We start from the raw sequence: 21,639 nt of genomic DNA, 5'->3' as shown, positions 1-21,639 counted from the left end.
GCATGGGTGTGTGTTTGCGTGGGTGTGTGTTTGTGTGTGTGTCCTACTAATGCTTGACAACTGTTATTGCTTTGTTAACGTCTCTAACTTAGTGGTTCACCAAGAGACTGATAGAATAAGTACCAGGCTTAAAAATATAAGTAATGGGACTGATTTGCTTGACTGAACCCTTCAGGGTGGTACTCGAGCATGGCCATAGACCAATGACTGAAACAAGTAAAAGATAGAAGATAATTACATTACACACACAAAGAGAGAGTATACTTACAAGTATGTGAGTACCATCTCGATTCTTGCCTGCATATAATATAGCTGCTGGAGTCAAACGAACAGATGGCTAAAAATGAAAACAAAAAAAGGGAAAGTCAGTTTAAATACGGCAATATTTGTAATTCAAGCACTAAATCCCCTAATTGTAGTAACATATTATCTGCCCCTACTGGTTCAGTTAACACTGCAACAGGCATGGCTGTGAGGTTAAAAAGTTCACTTCACAATCAAACAGTTCTGAATGCAATCTTTCTGCATGACACCTTCTAGCATAGCCTCAAAGTTGACTTGAGTTGTGCAAGTGAAACTGGAGAGAGGGAAACACTATAGAAGCAAGTCAACTGGAATGAACCTATCCTTAGGTAGGAGAGTTAATTTATTGACCACTTTAACATTGCCAAAGGCATCTAAGAGGCAAGGTGGAGTCCACAACAAAGTGGACTCCACCTGGTCCTTTTGACTGGACAAGATTTTTCACTTTGCAGATAAATCAATCCAATACTGCAATAAGTCATAGTTTCTCCTACCTTTTATTTACTAATTTTAGAGGCTTTTCAAAGTCTACCTCCAAGATTGGTAAGGTACTTTCCTTCTTTTTAATAGTAACTACTAACAGAAGAAATATAGAAGAAAAAATAGCTAAAAATGATAATACATACATATATATAAAATTCTATTATAATGAAATATCCAAATTTAGTAACACTTGTAATTTCCAATACAAAATGTTATTTATGCTAAATAATCTTAATACTTATATTAGATTTAAAATTTTACAGTTTCTGTTGTCGAAAAACCTTATCAAAAGTATGTACTAAAATGGAATATGTAGAGAAAAAAGTTATTAATAAAATTATTAGAATAAACGTTCATAGTGTACTTCCTTTTTTCCTACAAGAACATATGGTAAAGGAAATTACCATGTGCTCTTGCAGGAAAAAAGGAAGTACACTATGAACACTTATTTTAATAATAACTTTTTTCTCTACATATTCCATTTTAATACGTGTTTTTGATAAGGTTTTTCAACAACATATGTTTCCATAAACATATATATATATATATATATATATATATATATATAAAGACAAAATGATTAAATAGTGCAATACAGTAGTATTGCTTCCCAGTAAAACAAAAGCATATATGCATACATACATATATATACATACATATACATATATATATATATATATTTCTTAATTGCCCACAAGGGGCTAAACATAGAGACGACAAACAAAGGGATTAAGTCGATTATATCGACCCCAGTGCGTAACTGGTACTTTTTTAATCGACCCCGAAAGGATGAAAGGCAAAGTCGGCCTTAGCGGAATTTGAACTCAGAATGTAACGGCAGACGAAATACAGCTAAGCATTTTGCCTGGTGTGCTAATGACTCTGCCAGCTCGCTGCCCTTTATATATATATACACACACATACATATATATACATAATCACACACTATATATGTGCATGTGTGTGTAGACATTACATTTCCTGCTATATATATACATATGAATGATTGGGATAATAAGGACTCAATAGACACAAGATTCGATCGTGTCCACCTTCAAAATGTTTATCCTGCAACATCATGACACAGTGTGAATGATTTAAGAGGAAAACTGGGTGTAAGAGGCATCAGATGTTGTGTGCAAAAGAGATGACTGTGCTGGTTTGGTCATGTGATGCGTGTGGATGAAGACAGCTGCTTAAAGAAGTGCTGACCTCTAAATGTGGAGGAACCTGTGGAAGGGGAAGACCCAGGAAGATGTGGGACAAAGTGGTGAGAAAGGATCTTCAGATGTTGGGCCTCACAGAGGATTTGCTGTACTTGAGAAGATATGTCAAGCAAAGTAAAATCGCAGTCATCTGTACATAGAGACTTGTCCTTTACAGGTGCCGATGCCATGTAAAATGTACTTGTGCAGATGCCACATAAAAAGCACCCAGCACAATCTGTAAAGTGGTTGGTGTTAGGAAGGGCATCCAGCCACAAAAACCATATCAAAACGAACAATTGGAGTCTGGACAGCTCTCTGGTTGACCAACAATCATCAAAGCCATACCAGCATGGAAAACATATATCAAACAATGACGACAACGATGAATTTAAACACTTAAAACCCTTTCAAATCTCACAAATATTCCCTAGAAAAATAAAATACTTTCTGGCTTCCATTAAATTTCATTTCACTGAATCCTAAATCAATGCTAACAATCTTAATTTACCTATCAATATAACTATTTAAGATATTGATAATAATAGTTCAAATTTTGCCAAGGTCAACTTGGCTTTATTTCCTTCCAAGGTTAATAGAATAAGTACCAGTTAAGCACTGGGGTTGATACAATCAATTACCCACTCCCCTCAAAATTGCTGATCTTGTGCCAAAAATTATAAAGGATTATTATCACCATTATCATCAAGGTGGTGCCCTGACAGAATCATTAGCACAGTGGGCAAAATGCTTAGTGATATTTCATCTGACCTTACATTCTGAGTTCAAATTCTGCCAGGGTCAACTTTGCCTTTCATCCTTTCGGGGTTGATAAAATAAGTAGCAGTTGAATACTGGAGTTGATGTAATCAACTAGTCCACTCCCACAAGATTTCGGGCTATGTGCCTATAGTAGAAAGGATCAACATAATAGCAGAAATGTGAATGGTAGATTGGCATAATTATCAGACAAAATGCCAAGCAGTATTTCTTCCATCCTTTATCCAAGATAAAGTAAAGTACCAGTCAAGTAAAGGGGTCCATTTTTATCATCTAACCCTTACCTTCAAAATTCCTGTTCTTGTATGTTGAAAACAATTATTAAAACAGAAACATTAAGCAGAGCCCTGGCTAAAATGGCTTCAATTTTGTCTACAGCCTAAGATCAAACCCCACCAGAATTAATGAAATAATGACCACAGGTCTATTCAATCAATTCTACTGGAACAGATCCATCCAACACATGTTATTGTGGGAAAATGGACAGTTTTATTAGCATAAATAGATCCTGAAAAGTAAATTCTGAGAAATAAAATGTGATTTTTTTTGTTTGTTTTAAATTTCATTTGTTCCACTGACTCTGTCTTACCATAAACAGGAAGAAAACATGACACATTGGAGACATCAACCCCTTCAGCTTGCTAATTCCATCAAGCATATGGAAAAAAAACAAAAAAAACAATGGCCTTTTATCTAATTCACTCACAGTATTTTGATAAATAGAATCATTTCTTTGATATTGTGGGGTCAGAAGTTTTTTATTTTTTTATAAGAGATCAATAACATTGACAAAAAGTCTTGGACATCTTATTCCCATCTAAGCTAAGGTAAACAGATAACAAGGTGTTGTGTCTAGAAATCACAATGAAATGTCTACAGCGAGACTTGAGCTCATTACCTCTGGGTACTCAATCCAACACCTTATGCATTCAGCCAACCAGGTCACCTACAGAGGTTATAACCATCTGAATGTAGTGGAGATATTTTTAAAGTGTTTTTGTCTACAAACCACAATGAAACTTGAACTCATTATCTCTATCTGTTCAACCATGTCATCTAAGATAAAGATCGTAACTTGAAGACTGGAGAATACATTCCCAACAAACTCTCCATGCCATATTGATTTCTAATTTTATCTTTTTTCTTTTTCTAAACTAACATTCAAAAGTAAGAATAGATTATATAATCATATCAAATTTCTTCTAACTATATTGAAATGGGTCAAACAAACAGAAAACACCTTGTAATTTTCTTCTTTGTCCAGGTGTTATGAAACTTTCATATCCAGAATGCAATATGTATACAATTTGAGTATCATGCAATTGATTTTGAGTTTCATATAAACTGGCCATTGCAGTTAAAATGCAAGGCAAATCTAACCATGAAACAGTATGTATATTAAAAAACTTTTACAGTTAAAGGATAAGCAAAATGTAAAGAAGTTTACAAATCTAAATTATATACACTGTAAAAATATATTAGACAGTTTAGTCACATTTGATATGTAAGGAAGTGGTTTGATAATATACATTAGATGTGTCTGCAAATTCAGGTTTGTTTTTCAAACATCCATACAAACAATTGATGTTAAGTGCTATTGTGATGAGAGAATGAAATATAAAAAGAATTTTATAAAAAAAAGTTGGGGTTTTTTTTCAGACATCATCCACATGATATCATATGAAATTTCGACTTTGTTCACAGCATAATGCAAACATAAGCATTAGAAGCAAGAACATGAAGTATGAGGGGTATATTACAAGCAAAACCTGAGGAAAATTGCTGAATAAGGTATCAGAAACAAATGGTGTATAAATTAAAGGGGAAAATTTCAGGAGTTAAAAGAATGGTAATATTGGTTGAAAATCTTAAAAGCGAGGAAATTTTGGTTGTAATAGAAAAAAATGTAAGGAAGATACAAAATGGATTATTAGTAGGGAGAAGGAGAAATTAAATGAAAACCTTTCGAAAAAAAAATGTTAAAGTGGAAAGCACCAACACAGGATAATAATGGTAAATTCAAAAGTTTAATATAAAAATAGTGATCTTACTTGTTAAAACAGTTTGTGGGATTTTGAATGCTTAAATATAATTTGAAAAACATTTCTTTTCTTAAACTATGACATAGAACACTTAATCCAAAGAAAGCACATCTTAGGTATGAAAATAATTTACTGAATGTTTTCAAAAGAGAATTTCCAAGACATAAATGAAACTCAAAATTTAAAGAAAGCAACAAAATGGTGAAATGCAAATTGTACACAAACATTATTAAAAAATGCATTGAAATATAAAATTATTTCAAGAAAAAAGTGCAAATCCTGAAAGAAAAAAAAAGGGAAATTATATAGGTAATGAGAGAGAAAGGGGGTGGGGAGAACTTGCTGTAGTAGTTACTAAATCTCAGTCAAATCAGTCAACCATCTTTAAAAAATGTTACATAAAGTGCACCCTAGATAAAAATAAATATTTGAAAACAATAAAACAAAAAAAAAAAAAAAAAGATAGCTACAGCTGGAATATTTTTTTATCATTTGTCTTTTTCAACAGGATTGACTTAAAACATTGCCAGCACAATTTTGACGTAAGCAAACATTTCATCTTGCAATGATGGAATTCTGGATAGCCATCTGAGAATGCATACATTACACAGGTTCAAAGTTCAGATCTGTGAATGACACAATTGATGTTGCAAGTCAACAGTAGTTGTTTTTGAACTTCACCCACTGTCATACTGCCTTAATACTGGTTACATCCTTCAATGATATTGATAGTTTGGAAAAAGCTGTCTTTTCATTACAATTGAAGCTAGTGGGGCTAAAGACTTCACAGTGTTACAAGTCTTTACTTTAAAATGCAGCCTGAGATGCTTTCTCCAAAGGCAACTTGGTGAAAAGTGCATCAAACTCAAGACTTCATCATCAAACAGGTTTGAAGATTGCAAGCTAACCATCTCCTTAAATCAGGTTGATTGAAATAGAGATTGCCATCTATAACAGAGTTCCTACCTCTGCTGGCCACTAAGGGCTCAGGATGAAAGGTAGACTGTATGATGCATGCTACACAATAGTGAAACATGGGCTGTGTCTGCTGAGGACATGCGTAGGCTTGAAAGAAATGAAGCTAGTGTGCTCTGCTGGATGTGTAATGTCAGTGTGCATACATGACTGAGTGTGAGCACACTGAAAGAGAAGTTGGACATAAGAAGCATCAAATGTGGTGTGCAAGAGAGACAGCTGTGCTGGCATGGTCATGTGTTAGATATGGATGAGGACAGCTGTGTGGAAGTGCCACCACTAACTGTGGAAGAGGTAGACTCAGGAAGACATGGGATGAGGTGGTGAAACATGACCTTCGAACGTTGGACCTCACAGATGCAACAACAGGAGACCGAGACCTTTGGAGATATGCTGTGATTAAGAAGACCTGGTAACTAAAGTGAGATTGCAGCCATAACCGATGCCAGTGTTGCATGTCTGGCCCATTTAAAAGTATCCTTGATGCATCAGGCGATATGATATGTTTGAGAAGACCTGTTGAATCAAGTAAAACAAATATCGTAGCTGTGGCCAATGCCCCCTGACTGGCTCCTGTTCCGGTGGCACATAAAATGCATCATCTGAATGTGGTCGATGCTAGTGCCCCTTGACTGGCTCCCGTGCTGGTGGCATGTAAAAAGCACCATTCAAGCGTGGTTGATGCCAGTACCGCCTGACTGGCCCTTGTGCCTGTGGCACATAAAAAGCACCCACTACACTCTCAGAGTGGTTGGTGTTAGGAAGGGCATCCAGCTGTAGAAACCTTACCAGATCAGATAGGAGCCTGATGCAGCTGCTGGCTTGCCAGACCTCAGTCAAACCGTCCAACCCATGCCAGCATGGAAAATAAACATTAAACAACGATGATGATGAAGAACAAGTACTGCAAGATGAAATGGATCCTTCAGTACATCCTTCTCACCATTTACTCTTTAAGACAACGAAACATTTGCATGACTTGCTGTAAAGTATCTTTCAATAAATTTGTATGAAAAGTAATTAGCATTTGGAAGAGTGGTGTTTTGCAAGTAGTAACATCTAAAAGAGAAGATCATCTAGAATTCTGCACAACTATAGGAAATAAACAACTGACAAAAATTATGAAAGCATAAGAATTGATCACAAAGTTACATGGAAATGTATTAAGTCTTGTTAGGAAAGAATTTCGGATTAAACCTCAGCTATACTTGGGTTGAAGAGTCAGACAACATTTGAAATTAAGATTGGATTATCAAACAGCAACAATTTAAAATGTATTCATACCTAAGCTGCTAATTCTCCAATCATCAAATGCAACATTACAGACCAAATTCTTTGACACTTTTCTATTTATGGTTCTATTAGTTTTAATCTATATGTCACAAATAATAAAATAACAGTGCTCTTAATCTTCACCTGCATAATGACGAAAACTATTGCTTATTAATTAATTGGGAGTGTATAGCTTTTAGCAAAAAAACAAAACAGAAATAGTTATTAAAGTCTACACTGTCCAGAAAATTCTTAAAACAAATTTGCATTAAAATGTGGTTTTTCAAGTGTCTTTTATTACTAAAGATTTCAACTACAGAAAACTAATTTTAATTCACTTGAAGGATTCTGCTCACCTTTTGTCTTTTCTCTCTCTCTCTCTTTCATACACTTCACGATGCTACTTTCTACAAGAATATCAGTAAAAAAATTTCTCCAAATTATAAGCTCAATCAAGCATCAGCCAAATTATTTTAATTCCAGTATCCTTTCATATTTGTTGGACATTTTTGAAGAAATAAAAAGCTGAAGAAGAGAAATGGTCTTAATTTACCTATATCAATTGTGCCAAATACAAACTAGACTCATTTTCTAAAGTATTTGATTGTAATGCACAATATTTTAAAATAATGATCATTAAAGGAGACTGTTACAATACATGACAAGGACTATAGCATGAAGTCTGTTATAGTTAATTCCTTCAATGAGATCTCCACTGTGCATGTTATATGTCATGCAATGAATGGTAATAAAAATAATATATTTCCCATCTCTGTACGTCTGTTATTGTATCTTTATATAGGCTGTTATTACTAAAATATACAAATATATATTGATGGAAAAGCAATGCAGAGGAAATGATAAATTATACAACCACATATTTGAGTTTTCCAATAAGACTTTTTTTCCAGTACATATTAGGTGTGCAATTCAATTCACTATCATACAAAAGGTATAAAATCTGATTATGTATATATGATAAACTGTGCACCTAGCTAAGTCAACATAAAACCTGATTTCTTCCTAAATTCTAACATTGCTTTTGATTGCTTATCACTATTCTAAATTTAGTTATTGAGCAAGCGAGTGCAATTAACCAAAAGAAAGCATACAAAGGGAAATTCGACAGAACACATCAGAAAAGCTACACAAATTGGGAATCAAATGTGCATATATTTAGTAGAAACACTGCCCTCGGGCTACATTATATTTCCTCTATAAATTTAGTTTAGTAATTTAAGGTGGTGGGCTGGCATAATTTTTAGCATGCAATGCAAAACGGTTAGCAGCATTTTGTCTATTTTTACGCTTGAATTCTACTGAGGTCAACTTTACCTTTCATCCTTTCGTGGTTGATAAAAAAGATACTAGCTGAGTACTAGAATCATGCAATTGGCTTACCCTGTTCCTTGAAATTGCTGGCATTGTGCTAAAAATTCGAAACCCTTATTAAATAAAGGGTAACAAGCTAGCAAGAGTTATTATTAGGACACCAGACAAAATGTTTAGCAACATTTCTTTTGGCTCTTTATGTTCTAGGTTCAAATTCTACTGAGGTTAACATTGCCTTTCACTCTCTTGGGGTCGATAAAATAAGTACCAGTTGAACACTGAGGTCAATGTAAATGACTATTCCCTTCCACAGAATTTCGGGCCTTGTACCTATAGTAGAAAGTATTATTATTATAAACAATGCTAGATTCATTGATTTCATATTCCAGCTTGAGTATTCATCTAACTGAAATAAGATCCAGGATAGTAAAAATGATGGAATTATGAAAACATTGTAAATGAGATCTATTAATTATCTCATGCTTTTTTTTTTTAATTATCATAAAATTTTTATTATAATTTTACTAAGAAAATAATCATTTTAACAAAAGATATTTCTTTTTCTTGTTGAGCAAAGGTATAATTAAGTTTTTCGATTCCAGGCAGTGACCTGAATAATAATAATAATAATAATAATAATAATAATAATAATAATAAAAATATCAAAAAATACCTTAGGAATGAGAACCCAGGTTCGAAATTTCCCCAAGACACCTGATGAAGGCTGAAGGGTATATCATCTGAAACGTTATGTTAACAACAAACAAGATGAGGACAAATATCCATCAATTGTAAATAATTCCTCATCTCTTAAATATAGAGCTGTACATTGGCACTGTTTTGGCAGTGATACCTTTTGTTTACATTCTGCAAAAACAGTAAGACTAGCAGCCTGGTGAATGTACATCATTCAAAAAGACAAATGTTAGGATCAGCAAGGACATCCAGTCATAGAATGCTGCCTCAAGAAGTCATGTTCAACCCATATCAGCATGAAAAAATATGGATGTAAAAATGATGATGATGATTAAAAAGAAAATATTAACAACTTCCCAAATTAGGAAATACAATCAGGAACAGACACAGCTGAGTGGCTGTTTGCACCCCAACATGGTTTCACGTTCAAGCCCACTGCAAACCTAAGCCTTGTGAATAGATTTGGTAGACAGTAACAGAAAGAAGTCTGTCATATGTATGTGTGTGTGTGTGTGCACATATGACAAAATTCAGTAAAGCAGATTTTTCTATGGCTAGATGCCCTTCCTATTACCAACTCTCATCTGTTTCCATATGGCCAGACATGTTTTCACAGAAGATTGGGAATGAAGGACTCTGTTCATAAACCGTGACACTAATTTACAACCATCATGTGATGTCAAGAGAAGGAACAAGCTTCTTTTGATTTCCTTTCATGAAATCCACTCATGAGAGTTATAGTAGAAGACACTAGAACAAGGTATCAGGCAGTAGGATTGAACTAGAAACCTTGCAACTGGGAAGCTTCTTACACAGCCACATATGCACCTATTTTACTACTTAAATTTTTCCAAAATTTCAATCATTTTATTTCTCTAATATTGTTACTAAAATTTTCAAGTAACTTCAGTCTTATTGTCTAGTGCCTAATGATTTTTAAAAAAAAATCCAACGAAACACAACATTCTTAATACATTTTGGCACTCTTAACACTCAAACTATTTAAAATTTACAGACATCAACTGTATTAAATTTATCTCAATAAGTTCTGTTCCCCAAGCAGTTGGCTTGCCCAATCAGATAAGGTTAACATCTTTATTTGCAATTAACATTCATTCTCTCTTTTATTTTGGTGTATGGCTGAAATATTAATAGCCAAACACTTATTGCTTAATACATTTTTTGCTCTCTTTAAGTAATAGAGTGACCAACATTACTGGCTGGAAATGGACACTTAATGCAGAAATATGCCTTAAATAGGTTTAACAGCATTCAGTCAAGGAGTAAGAAAAGAGGTTAAAGCTTAGAGTGATATTTCAAGAGTGGGTAACACAATATTAAATTATTTATAACAAATATTTGCAGAGGCGCAGGAGTGACTGTGTGGTAAGTAGCTTGCTTACCAAGCACATGGTTCCGGGTTCAGTCTCACTGTGTGGCACCTTGGGCAAGTGTCTTCTACTATAGCCTCGGGCCTACCAAAGCCTTGTGAGTGGATTTGGTAGACAGAAACTGAAAGAAGCCCGTCGTATATATGTGCGTGTGTGTGTGTGTGTGTGTGTGTGTGTGTGTGTGTGTGTGTGTGTGTGTGTGTGTGTCCCTAGCATTGCTTGACAACCGATGCTGGTGTGTTTATGTCCCCGTCACTTAGCGGTTCGGCAAAAGAGACCGATAGAATAAGTACTAGGCTTACAAAGAATAAGTCCTGGGGTCGATTTGTTCGACTAAAGGCGGTGCTCCAGCAATGGCCGCAGTCAAATGACTGAAACAAGTGAAAAAGAGAGTAAAGAGAGAGGTGTAATGTGTCAAACGAATTACAGCTGCAGTTAGCCAAGATGTTACACAGACAATCTATAGTGATTTAATCTTCATACCACCTGCTCTACAACAGAGAATGGCCAAGACAGCTCTGTAACACTATACTTTGGTGCATCTATATATCACAGGTGTTTACTATTTTGCATCTACATACATGACAAGTATTTGTTTACCAATACAACGAAACGCTATTCATTCAACAGATTGGCTTCTAACAGTCATCACAACACTTGTAAGATTACTACCCAAGCTAAAAGCACCTCCAGTCATTGCAGGCTGAAAGCTACCGACTTAGTGGAATCTTCCTACCCACCACTCTTAACCCTTGTGTTACAATATTTCTCTTGAAGCACACTGAAGAATTTGGTAAAGCAACTGCAGTTGTTATGTTGAAGTCTGAAACATAGATTAACATAAAATCTTGATGGAACATTTTGAATCTAGATCACTTTAAAATATGAAGTTTGTAACCATAGAACCAAGGGTGGTCTAAAACAAAATGGTATCAAAAAAAGTTGAAGATTAATCTAACAGCACTGCCAAAAAGAAAGCTTCTACATTTACTGGCTGGCCAAACTGCATTCAGTGGGGCAAAGTAGTGAAGAATGACAAAGGACCAGAATGCCTGGCACCAAGACCATGCTCCACAGCAGAAGTGTTAAGTTAAGCCTTGTCTCTCTCTGAAGGAGAGGACTGACCTACAAGAGTGCCAGATAAAAAGCACTTGTGGTGCTATATAAAGGTACTTGTGTGGTGTTATGTAAAAGCACCGGTGAGGTGCCACATAAAACTATCCAGCACACTCTGTAAAGTGGTTGGCATTAGGAAGAGCATCCAGCTGTAGAAACTATACCAAATCAGACTGGAGCTTGGTGCAGCTCTGGTTAAACTGTCCAACCCATGCCAGCACAGACAACAGATGTATGATGATGATAATGAAGAATCACATTTTAACACCTCTTATCAGGTTCATTCTCTCACACACACACCAAACATGGAAACACTTTGACCTTACATCAGATCAACAAAGCCACGTCTAAAGTAGAATTCTCTAGAGTTAGACTAGCCCTTGCCAAACTTTGCATTCTGCTTCTCTCTATCAGTATCTATACCAATCTTTGGATCCATAAATCTGTGTGCCAAATATCAACCCGTTGTCATATATTGCCAACATCTTAAGTCTCTCTAGTTTCTCAGTGACCACCAAGTGTAGCTTGCGTACAGCCAGATCTACTGTAGAGAGAAGAATTAGCAAGATGGATTAAGAAGAGACTTTTGCTTTTTGGATGCTTATATTGCAGTCTTCAGGTACATGCACAGTATCAAATTTTGTGAAAACATCCAGAAAATTATAAACTGTTAAAGAAATTTCTTCCTATGTCACTCTCCAGTGGATTCATGCCCTTCAGAAGGTTGGCAAAAGTTGTTTGCATTCAATATCAGCAAAGCTTATTATAAACTTATTTAGTACAACGATCTCCAAGCAAATCTGCACAACTCTGAGATTTATCTATCCCTCATCTACTGGAAGCTTCTTGCAATCTTATAAGATGCCAAAATAAATAAGAATGTTATTTAAATTCCATAGAAAAATATCTGAATCTTAATGGAAAAAGTGATTCCAAAATATGAAACATTGAAGAGAAGTTACTTTAGCCTAGGGTTACTAATCTTTACATGTGGAATTTAGTAGGCAAAAAAAAAAAAAAAAATGTGCAGAAGCCTCATTGTAGCCACCTATTTATATATAAATTACAGGACATAAAGGGACACACTGATTTTAGACTGGTGTGCACAAAGATAAATACCGTAAATCTTCAAGTATAGTCTGCCCTTGAGTATAATACACAGGGGATTTTTAGGGGGCTGTACCTCTAAAAAACCTAAACCTTGTGTATAATACGCACCCCTTCTCTAACTTGAGTCAAGGAGGTCTATATAACATCCTTGGTTTGTAAACGTATATACAGTAACGTCCTTTATTATTATTGTATATATAACATAATGCAAACGTGTAGCTTTGTTTGCAGAAAATAAGAAAATAACTAATAAAGTCAGTGAAAAATAAATATTAAGTAAATTGCCTTTACATATTTATCACTTAGAAAATATTTTTCATTTTTAATCCCGTGTATAATACACACTAAAAAGTTTGGGAAAAAAGTGCAGATTTACGGTATATGCCCACATAAAAAGCATTCAGTCTACTCTGCATGGTGGTTGGTGTTAGGAAGGGCATCCAGCCGTAAAAGACCACACTAAAACAGACTGAAACCTGATGTGGTCTTCTGCTTAGCCAACTCCTATCAAACTGTCCAATCCATACCAGCATGGAAAGTGGACGCTAAATGATGATGATTATTTTTCCAACCACATGGTTTCAGGTTCAGTCCCAATGTTTGGGTAAGTGTCTTCAGTTATAGCCCCAAGAAAATCAAAGCCTTGTGAGTGATTTGGTAGTTGAAAAGTAAAATAGTCCAATATATATATATATATATATATACACACACAGAGTGGTTGGCGTTAGGAAGGGCATCCAGCTGTAGAAACTGCCAAATCAGATTGGAGCCTGGTGTTGCCATCCGGTTTCACCAGTCCTCAGTCAAATCGTCCAACCCATGCTAGCATGGAAAGAAGATGTTAAACGATGATGATGATGATGACATATATATATATTTAAGCTTCTGAACTACACAGCTAACAGGTGTGGCTGCATGGTTAATACAGTTTCAAGTTCAATCCAACTGTATTGCACCTTCCAAATCCTTGGGCCACCTAAGCCTTGTAAGTGAGTGGTTTTGGTAGACAGAATCTGAAAGAAGTTTGCTGGAGAGATATGTGTGTGTCTTGCCTTGACATAGTTGTAAATGAGAGTCACCATCATGCAAACAGTGTCATTAATTTCCATTATTCTGAGCAAGAGCATGTCTGGACATTGGAAATATAATCTTGCTTGGAAGCAGGTTATGATATGTATGTGAATGTGTTTATTTTATGTCTCCTTGACGTCACATTGCAAGCTAATTGTGAAAGAAAAAAAGAAAAGACACCATTCATCTATACAAACAATGTTACTTGCATGTAATTTTCTATGTCCAGCCAATGTGTTATTTGTGTTCAGAGGACTTGAGGAAATATTGCTTGCTTGCATCGAAACAGGTTTAGTGTTGGAAACAAAAAGGGCATCTAGCTATAGAAAAACCTCAATGAATTTCAAATGACTCAATGCAAGCATGAAAAAGAGGACACAACAAAGTGATTATAGATGCATGTGTGTGTCTATGATTAGGTTTATATCAATCTACAAATAAATGTTATTTCGTGACCCTTTATGTCCCATGAACTCAACAGCTCAAAAGTAAAGGCAGATTAAATAAGCACTGCAGTGATATGATTGACAAAATGCTTGAGTATGGTACTCCAGCATGGCCACAGTCCAATTTCTAAAACCAATGAAAATGTAAATGAATCTTGAAGAGATGAACTTTTTCTTAATTACATTTTTTGTTAAAGCAACTGATTTTAAAGTTGAATGTCCTTTCTGCAATTAACTAAGGAGTTAAGCTTTTATTTTGCCAAATAGGGCAAACTAGAATAACTTGACAGGTCTTGTTCAGCAATGAAACACAATAGCACAGCAGAAATACTTGGACACATAACTGTGTTCAAATATTTTGCTCCAAGACCATTGCATTGCTTTGCACCAGTATTGTAACTGCACACTCCTTGTGCTACAAGTAAGTATATATATATTTATACATATATGTTTACATATGCATGAGGTTCAATTATTTTTATGCATGTAAAGCAAACAAGATAAATAAAAATCCAGGTTACTAAATTTCCAATACATGAACAATGGGTGAAAAAAAAAGAAAAAACTTTACAGCGTGCATTAGCTACATTGCTCAAGTTAGAATTCATCCAAAGGAAACGACAATCTTTCAATTTTACTGAGTCGACAAATACCACTCAAATAGTGTCAGTCCAGTTGACTACAACCTCACCCATCTGAGCAAAATCAATGTACTGGACCGTTTTGATTTTTTTCTTTTTTATTGAAAGCAAGCAGCAGCATACATAGATCAGAAGACCCGTGAGATCCCCGGGAAACTGTCCATTGTACACATGACTTGAGACGACACAACCTTCATAATCCAAATGTGTAGCCTTCCGCGAAAATCAGCAACTTATACACTAATACATATTATACTCAATATACTACACATCGTACTAAGCTAAATTGTTTTTACATTTTTCTTTGATTTATCGAAATATTCGTCTGCTTAGAACACCCCTTCCTCAATAACACACACTACCAGTCATAAAAGAAGCAGAGGAATTGGCGATGCCAACAACATTCATATGAATAAGTTACGAAGATGAAAGGAGATTTCAAGATTAAATTATATCGAGTTTGTGTGATTTCTTTCTAAATAAAATGATCAGTAAAATTTATCACAGATTTATGTAATTAATTCGATCTTCTGATGCAAACTCGTAAGTAGACTCGTAAGAGCCATTAAAATGTATGTCCTTGGAGAAAAATAACTTCTTTCCTTTACTTGCCCTATCTACGAAGCAAGGAAACAAGAGAATGATAAGAGCTGATAAACGGCCACAGGTTACGTTCTAAAAATAGATAGAAAAGTCTAAATCTGTACTTTCAATCCACGATACAGTAACGAAAACAATCGGAAACTGAAAGCAACATCGCGCAACCTGTTAGAAGTAGCAACGAAATTTCCCTCGTATATCACGCACTGCAGCCTTAAAATAAATCTAAAGGACACATTGTTTTTACGTATTCTTAAAAAGATGGGATGATCATATGCGGAAAGTCTTTGACATAGTTCCAGGGAATTTAAGAGTAATCTGAGGTTAAACTGATTACTGAATGAAGTAGCATCCAGAAGTGACCTCCGAGGGAGTCATGCGAACTATAACAATTCCCTTTTAGTGTTTATTCCTTTTCAGCGGACAAATTGTTTTTGTTTTCTTTTTTTCTTTCAATTTTTACGAAGTTCACAATAAAATTAAAACTAAGTAAATATTTGTTAATTTTTGCAGCAGAAAACTCCTGAAATGTTTAAAATAAAAATTTCCTTTTCGTGGGACTGAAGTTTTACTATAAACGTGGATTCTGTGATACATAAATGATTGCAGCCAAAAATGCCATAACTTAAAAATAAAAGAGAAAAGTTTTATTTTTTCGTAAATATATATGGAATCGAAGCATTCATAAGGGGGTATTCCTACACAAGTGTGCCGCCCCCAATCGACTTTATTTCCACATAACTTTCGGAAAATATATATTTTCAATGTAACTTTCTACAAATACCTTTCAGGTGTAGTAGATGAGGATTATATCGTAATTTAATGTAGAAAAAAATTGGTGGGCACACTCAAACGCATTACATATATATTTACAAAATGAAACTAGAAATTTTTTTTTAAATTGCGATGTGTCAATATATATTGTGCGCGCCCATCAATTTTCTTCAACATTAAATTCCAACATAATCGGAATCTACAACTTCTAAAAGACGTTTGCGAAAATTTCGTTAGATAGTACCCATTCTTCTGAAAGTCATGAGGAAACCAAATCGTGAAGGGAGTGCATATTTGTGTAGGTATACTTCATAATGCACCTTATTGATAAGTGTTGCAATTGATGAATGAAACTGATTTTTCTCAGTTTTCAAATATATTAAACGTTAACGCCTATTCCTTTATGCGTTTCAGCCAAAAAATAGTTAAATACTTGATATTTTGTACTTTTAATAGAAGGAAAAAAACAAAACAAAAACACAATTTCAAGTGTTGCACTACATGGTGCCTGTGAAATACTTACACCTAATTTAAAGCAAACTCGTATATTTCCCCTCACACTGTAAGGTGTAAATATATAGACTGGTCTAATTTTAAAATATCTTTGAACATTACATATGCGTCTATAGGAAGGATCATTTTCAGTATTAAATAAGTACTGAATGCTGCACAAATAAATGTAAACCATACAGGTACTACTAAAGCAGCGCGGACCCGAACGCGCAGTCGCGCGTCCGCGCTAGCTAGTCGTGAGTGGTCGACCCTAACCCTAAACACGTATTCATTTGCACACGCGGGTTAGGAATAGGGTTAGGGTTAGGGACAGGGTTAGGGATAGGGTTAGGGTCGACCACTCAAGACTAGCTAGCGCGGACGCGCGACTGCGCGTTCGGGTCCGCGCTGCTTTAGTAGTACCAACCATACATATATATGTATGTTTATTATAAATAATAATAATCCTTTCTACTAAAGGCACAAGGAGTGAAATTAGGGGGGGGGGACTAATTGATTACATCGAGCCCAGTGTAAGAACACGTACACCCGATGTTTAGGGTTTTTATTACGCCAAAAACGTGTGGTGTGTGTATTCTTTACCTTCGCCCTTAATTTATCAACCCTGAAAGGATGAAAGGCAAAGTCGACCCCGGCGGAATTTGAACTCGAACATAAGGACGGACGAAATGCCACTAAGCATTTTGCCCGGCGTGCTAACGATTCTGCCAGCTCGCTATCGTAATAATAACAAACATATATGTATGTATGGTTGGCGATTGTATACTCCCTCCATGGTCAAGAAGCCGGTCCGTCGCAGAATTAGCTATTCTTGACAGCTAAGCTTATTACCTGGAGTCCAACACTTTAACCACTAATCCCCGCACTTCCATACACTCAAACGCATATACACATTATACACACACACATACATTTATATACGTGTTCCTTCGCCTAATAATCGTCTTTCAACCGAGAAGAGTATTGTACTAAACCGAAAGGTGAACTCCCCCACATCGCACAATCTGTGCCGGTCTGCACGTTTTTGTACACGTGTGTGAATGAGTGTCTGAATATGTGTGTGAGTGCATTCTGACACCGATCAATCTGCATGTCAGACAGAACCGGCAACCTCTACACGAGACAACTCTATACTCTCCATCAAACTACCTGTTAAATTTTTTTTTATTAAATGATGGTGTACGTTCTTTTTAGTAAGTTACGTAATAGTAACGTTTTACCGACTTTAAAGAAAGGTAAAAAAAAAAATAAAGCTTCTACAACAAGCTTCATATATATATATATATATATATATATATATATATATATAAAAAGACGTGTATACACATATGTATGAAATCAGTAGAGCCTTCGATAATGACTTGAGATGTTTAGAATTACGTCCATTTACGTTCTGAAAGCAAATTCTTTAGCAAGTTTAATTCGCTTTTATTTTCTGATATAGAAGAAAGGTAGCAATTACTGGACGGATGGCTACATAACTCCCTCCTAAAATAGAATTGACTTCTATTCTGTTCTAGTCGTCTACATAACTATCTCAATGCAGACCCACGCACGACTGATTTAGAGGCGGCTTGCGTAAAATATCGAAAATGTTCACCGGATAACCCCCAATAGAAGAAGATATATAATGAAAATGTTACTGACATTTCTAAAGTGCTTTCTCCATAAAAGTCAACATGTGATAATCACGGCAGCTAAACCAAAGCCATCCAGTTTAATTAATCCAACCCAATTAGTACAGTAATTAATCACTACAAAAGCATGTGCAGCCTTGTAAGGTTTAAATATTCCAAATACATACAACCCAACGAGACCTCTACTAAGATGGCATTAAACATAGATGAACATTGTTAATAAATATCTATTTCAAAATTAAAATCAATAGCAGATGAAAAAGACAAAACTTTGAAAAAGAATGACGACGAGCTATTCTAAGATTACTCAAATGAGAAAAGAAAAATGTATTTTTATTTCGGTATAATGTAATATAATGGCATCTTTGGATTAAAAACACAAAAGTGTGGTAAATTCAAGTAGGCCGAATCTACGGTGTTAGTTTCGATACTCAGCTGCACAAATTTTGCGTCAGTCACGTTGTTATTGTCCTTGAAAAAGAATGAACGTCACACAATCTCATTTCCCTTCTGTTGTATGTAGAAAAAATAGTTTATTAAAACAAACAATTGTGTAAAAGAGGTTTATGAAAACAAAAATACTGTAAACATCTAAAACGAACAAACCAAATTAAGAATTAGTTTAGAGAGGGATGGTTTATAATTAACTTTGCCTGTTTTCCCATGAAAATTTGCCTCGATGTCTCATAAAAAAATATTATGGTCTATGATGGATATTGTCATATTTCGCATTAAAAAAGTCGAAACTTCTAGTCCTTACACCGCAGCAACTTTTATAAAATAACTTCATTAAATTTTTCAATATGAAACTAAAAGAGAAAAAAATTCTATTCCAATTCCATATCATTGCAATATATTCCCACACGTGTTATAAAAGCGTAGACTTCCCAGCCAGTTTATACATACATACACACATATACATATATATACATACACAAAACAATGCTAAACAATATATTGTAGGAAATAAATATATACATTGTCTTTATTCTCAACAATGGGCTCAGAGTGTTTTGGGGGGTACGTTATGTCTAATTAGGGAAAAATGTAAATAGAATTTTTTTTTTAATGTATTAAGCAGCGCCAACTAATTCTTGGTTTCAACTAAAAATTTGTGTTAAATTTATTCAAAATTCGTTTGAAATAAAATACGCAGTCAATGAAATTAGTTGTTGGGGTATAATTATTAGAAAAGATTTAAATCAGTGAAAACGAAACCAGATTTGAGAGAGAGAGAATGAAAGAATGGTTTAGGGTTATTTTTATATGAACCATTTCAACTTCAGAAGCAAAGTAAATATAAAAATGTGGCAAAGAATCAAAATCATAAAGGAAAATTGCTGAAACATGATATAATGCACTATTAACGTAATTATATATGCATGTTCCATTCATGTAATTATACGTGTACTTTTATACATGAACTATTATATATACACATATATAAGACTTATATGTATATATATATATACACATATATATATATATATATATATACACTTTTATATATATACATATATATATATATACATATATATATATATACTTTTATATATATACATATATATATATACATACACATATATAAGACTTATATGTATATATATATATATATATATATATACATACATATATATGTTATAAATTAATAAAATGTTTGAAATCATTACAAAGCTATTTTATAAACTATCTTTACCGTAAACTTACTGGACAAACATTGAATTTATACTTTAAAGCACTGAAAGTAAGGACAGAAAAAGAAAAAGCGCTCAAGATAAAAACCAAATTATTTTTGATAATCATTTCAACTGTAAACATTTAAATAAACAATGAGGAATACATATAAAGAAAAAAAAGGTAAGACAGATACGAGACTAGATATTTACCTTATTTACAGCCTTGTCTATGGCACTCTGGTTGTAGAAATGTGCAACAGATCGTGACCTTTCGCGAATTTCTGGAGCTTGGTAATAGGCTTCATCCGAGAAAGCTTTTCCTTGAGTACCGATGACATTTTTTAGGACAATGCTAGTCCTGGATAATATGTCCCTTTGTGGTAGTCCCTGAGATATGACCCTCATGCTGCAGAGGACAGTGGTCGTTAAAATCCTCCAACAAACCACCAAGTACCACAACTACTATGACCAATATCTAGGGATATTTCGCGACGGATTCATCTTTGGTGTTTCTGTATGATTGCTCCAACACATCAACTGCCTTGTATATATATGTATATACATAAAAGAACAAAATTAAACAATAAACTCAATTTACAATCCGAAACGAAAGACAGTCGGTGCTAATCGTTGTTATTTCGTATTTCGTTCCTCCTGGTCCCTTTTCTTTACTGTTCTTCTTATGTAATGTTTCTGGGCTTCTTTCACCTTAGTCTTTTTCTTTTTTTCTTCTCAGTGCTGACCAAAGAAGGCAGCTCCTAACTTGCATGGAATGGCGATTAAAATAATCAAGACTCGCACATAGTCACATCTATTTATAAACACACACTGAATTATTTAAAAGATTCCCGCAAAATACATGCAGTATTCAAATGTTGCTGCTTCACCAAAAACTGAATATCTCAATTCAGAATTTTTTTTTTCTTTTTCCTTTTTTTTTTAGAATTTTTTTCTTCTTTTCCTTTCTGATACAAACACTGGAGCAATAAACGTACTTTTTTCCTTCCTCAATATCAATACGTCCCGATAAAGATTACTTCAGAACTCAATAAGTTTCCAGCGCACAGTGTTAAGTGTGTGATTGCATATGCATATATACATGTGTACATTTACATATATATATATATGTATGTATACATGCGTGTGTGTGTGTGAGTATATATTATATATATGTGTATATATATATATGTGTATATGTATATAAATTTTAGTTTTTCATTCACTTTTTATTTTTGCAGTTTGAGGTTTTCTCTCTCTCTCTCTGTTTCTCTCTCACTCTCTTTAATTCCCTCACACTCAGTTTTACACTCCTTCTCTCTCTCTTTCCCTCTCACGCTATCTCTCTCCCCCCTCTCTCATCAGTTCTTTTACCCCCCCTCTCTCAGCAGTTCTTTTTACCACCACCCCTTTTCTCCCCCTCTCTGCACTCCAACACTTTATCCGCTGTCGAACCAGGCGTCTTCTTCCTCCACTCACCGGTCACACTCTCTGTTTCTTTATCCTTCTTGCTGCAAGAGAGAATTAAGGAATCAGCTGCGGATCACGTGATCAGGTGGTGATCGGAGCTGATGAAAAG

General features: G+C 34.7%; 1 protein-coding gene across 1 annotated transcript in view; it reads right to left on the bottom strand.

Annotated features, from left to right (window-relative positions):
* LOC106879645 (3-methyl-2-oxobutanoate dehydrogenase [lipoamide] kinase, mitochondrial) overlaps window positions 1–21,404 on the bottom strand; it is a 64,642-nt gene extending 43,238 nt beyond the window's left edge. The window contains exons 1-2 of the mRNA XM_014929307.2: window positions 20,274–21,404; window positions 269–337 (exon numbers count right to left, since the gene is read on the bottom strand). Coding sequence (XP_014784793.1) covers window positions 269–337; window positions 20,274–20,468 — 264 coding nt within the window. The 5' untranslated portion in view covers window positions 20,469–21,404. The remainder of the gene's footprint in view (window positions 1–268; window positions 338–20,273) is intronic.
* Between the last annotated feature and the right edge of the window lie 235 nt (window positions 21,405–21,639).

The sequence above is a fragment of the Octopus bimaculoides genome, chromosome 16 (assembly GCF_001194135.2).
Source record: "Octopus bimaculoides isolate UCB-OBI-ISO-001 chromosome 16, ASM119413v2, whole genome shotgun sequence".
NCBI lineage: Eukaryota > Metazoa > Mollusca > Cephalopoda > Octopoda > Octopodidae > Octopus > Octopus bimaculoides.
Note: the sequence above shows the minus strand (reverse complement) of the source record. Positions and strands in the feature narration are given on the sequence as shown.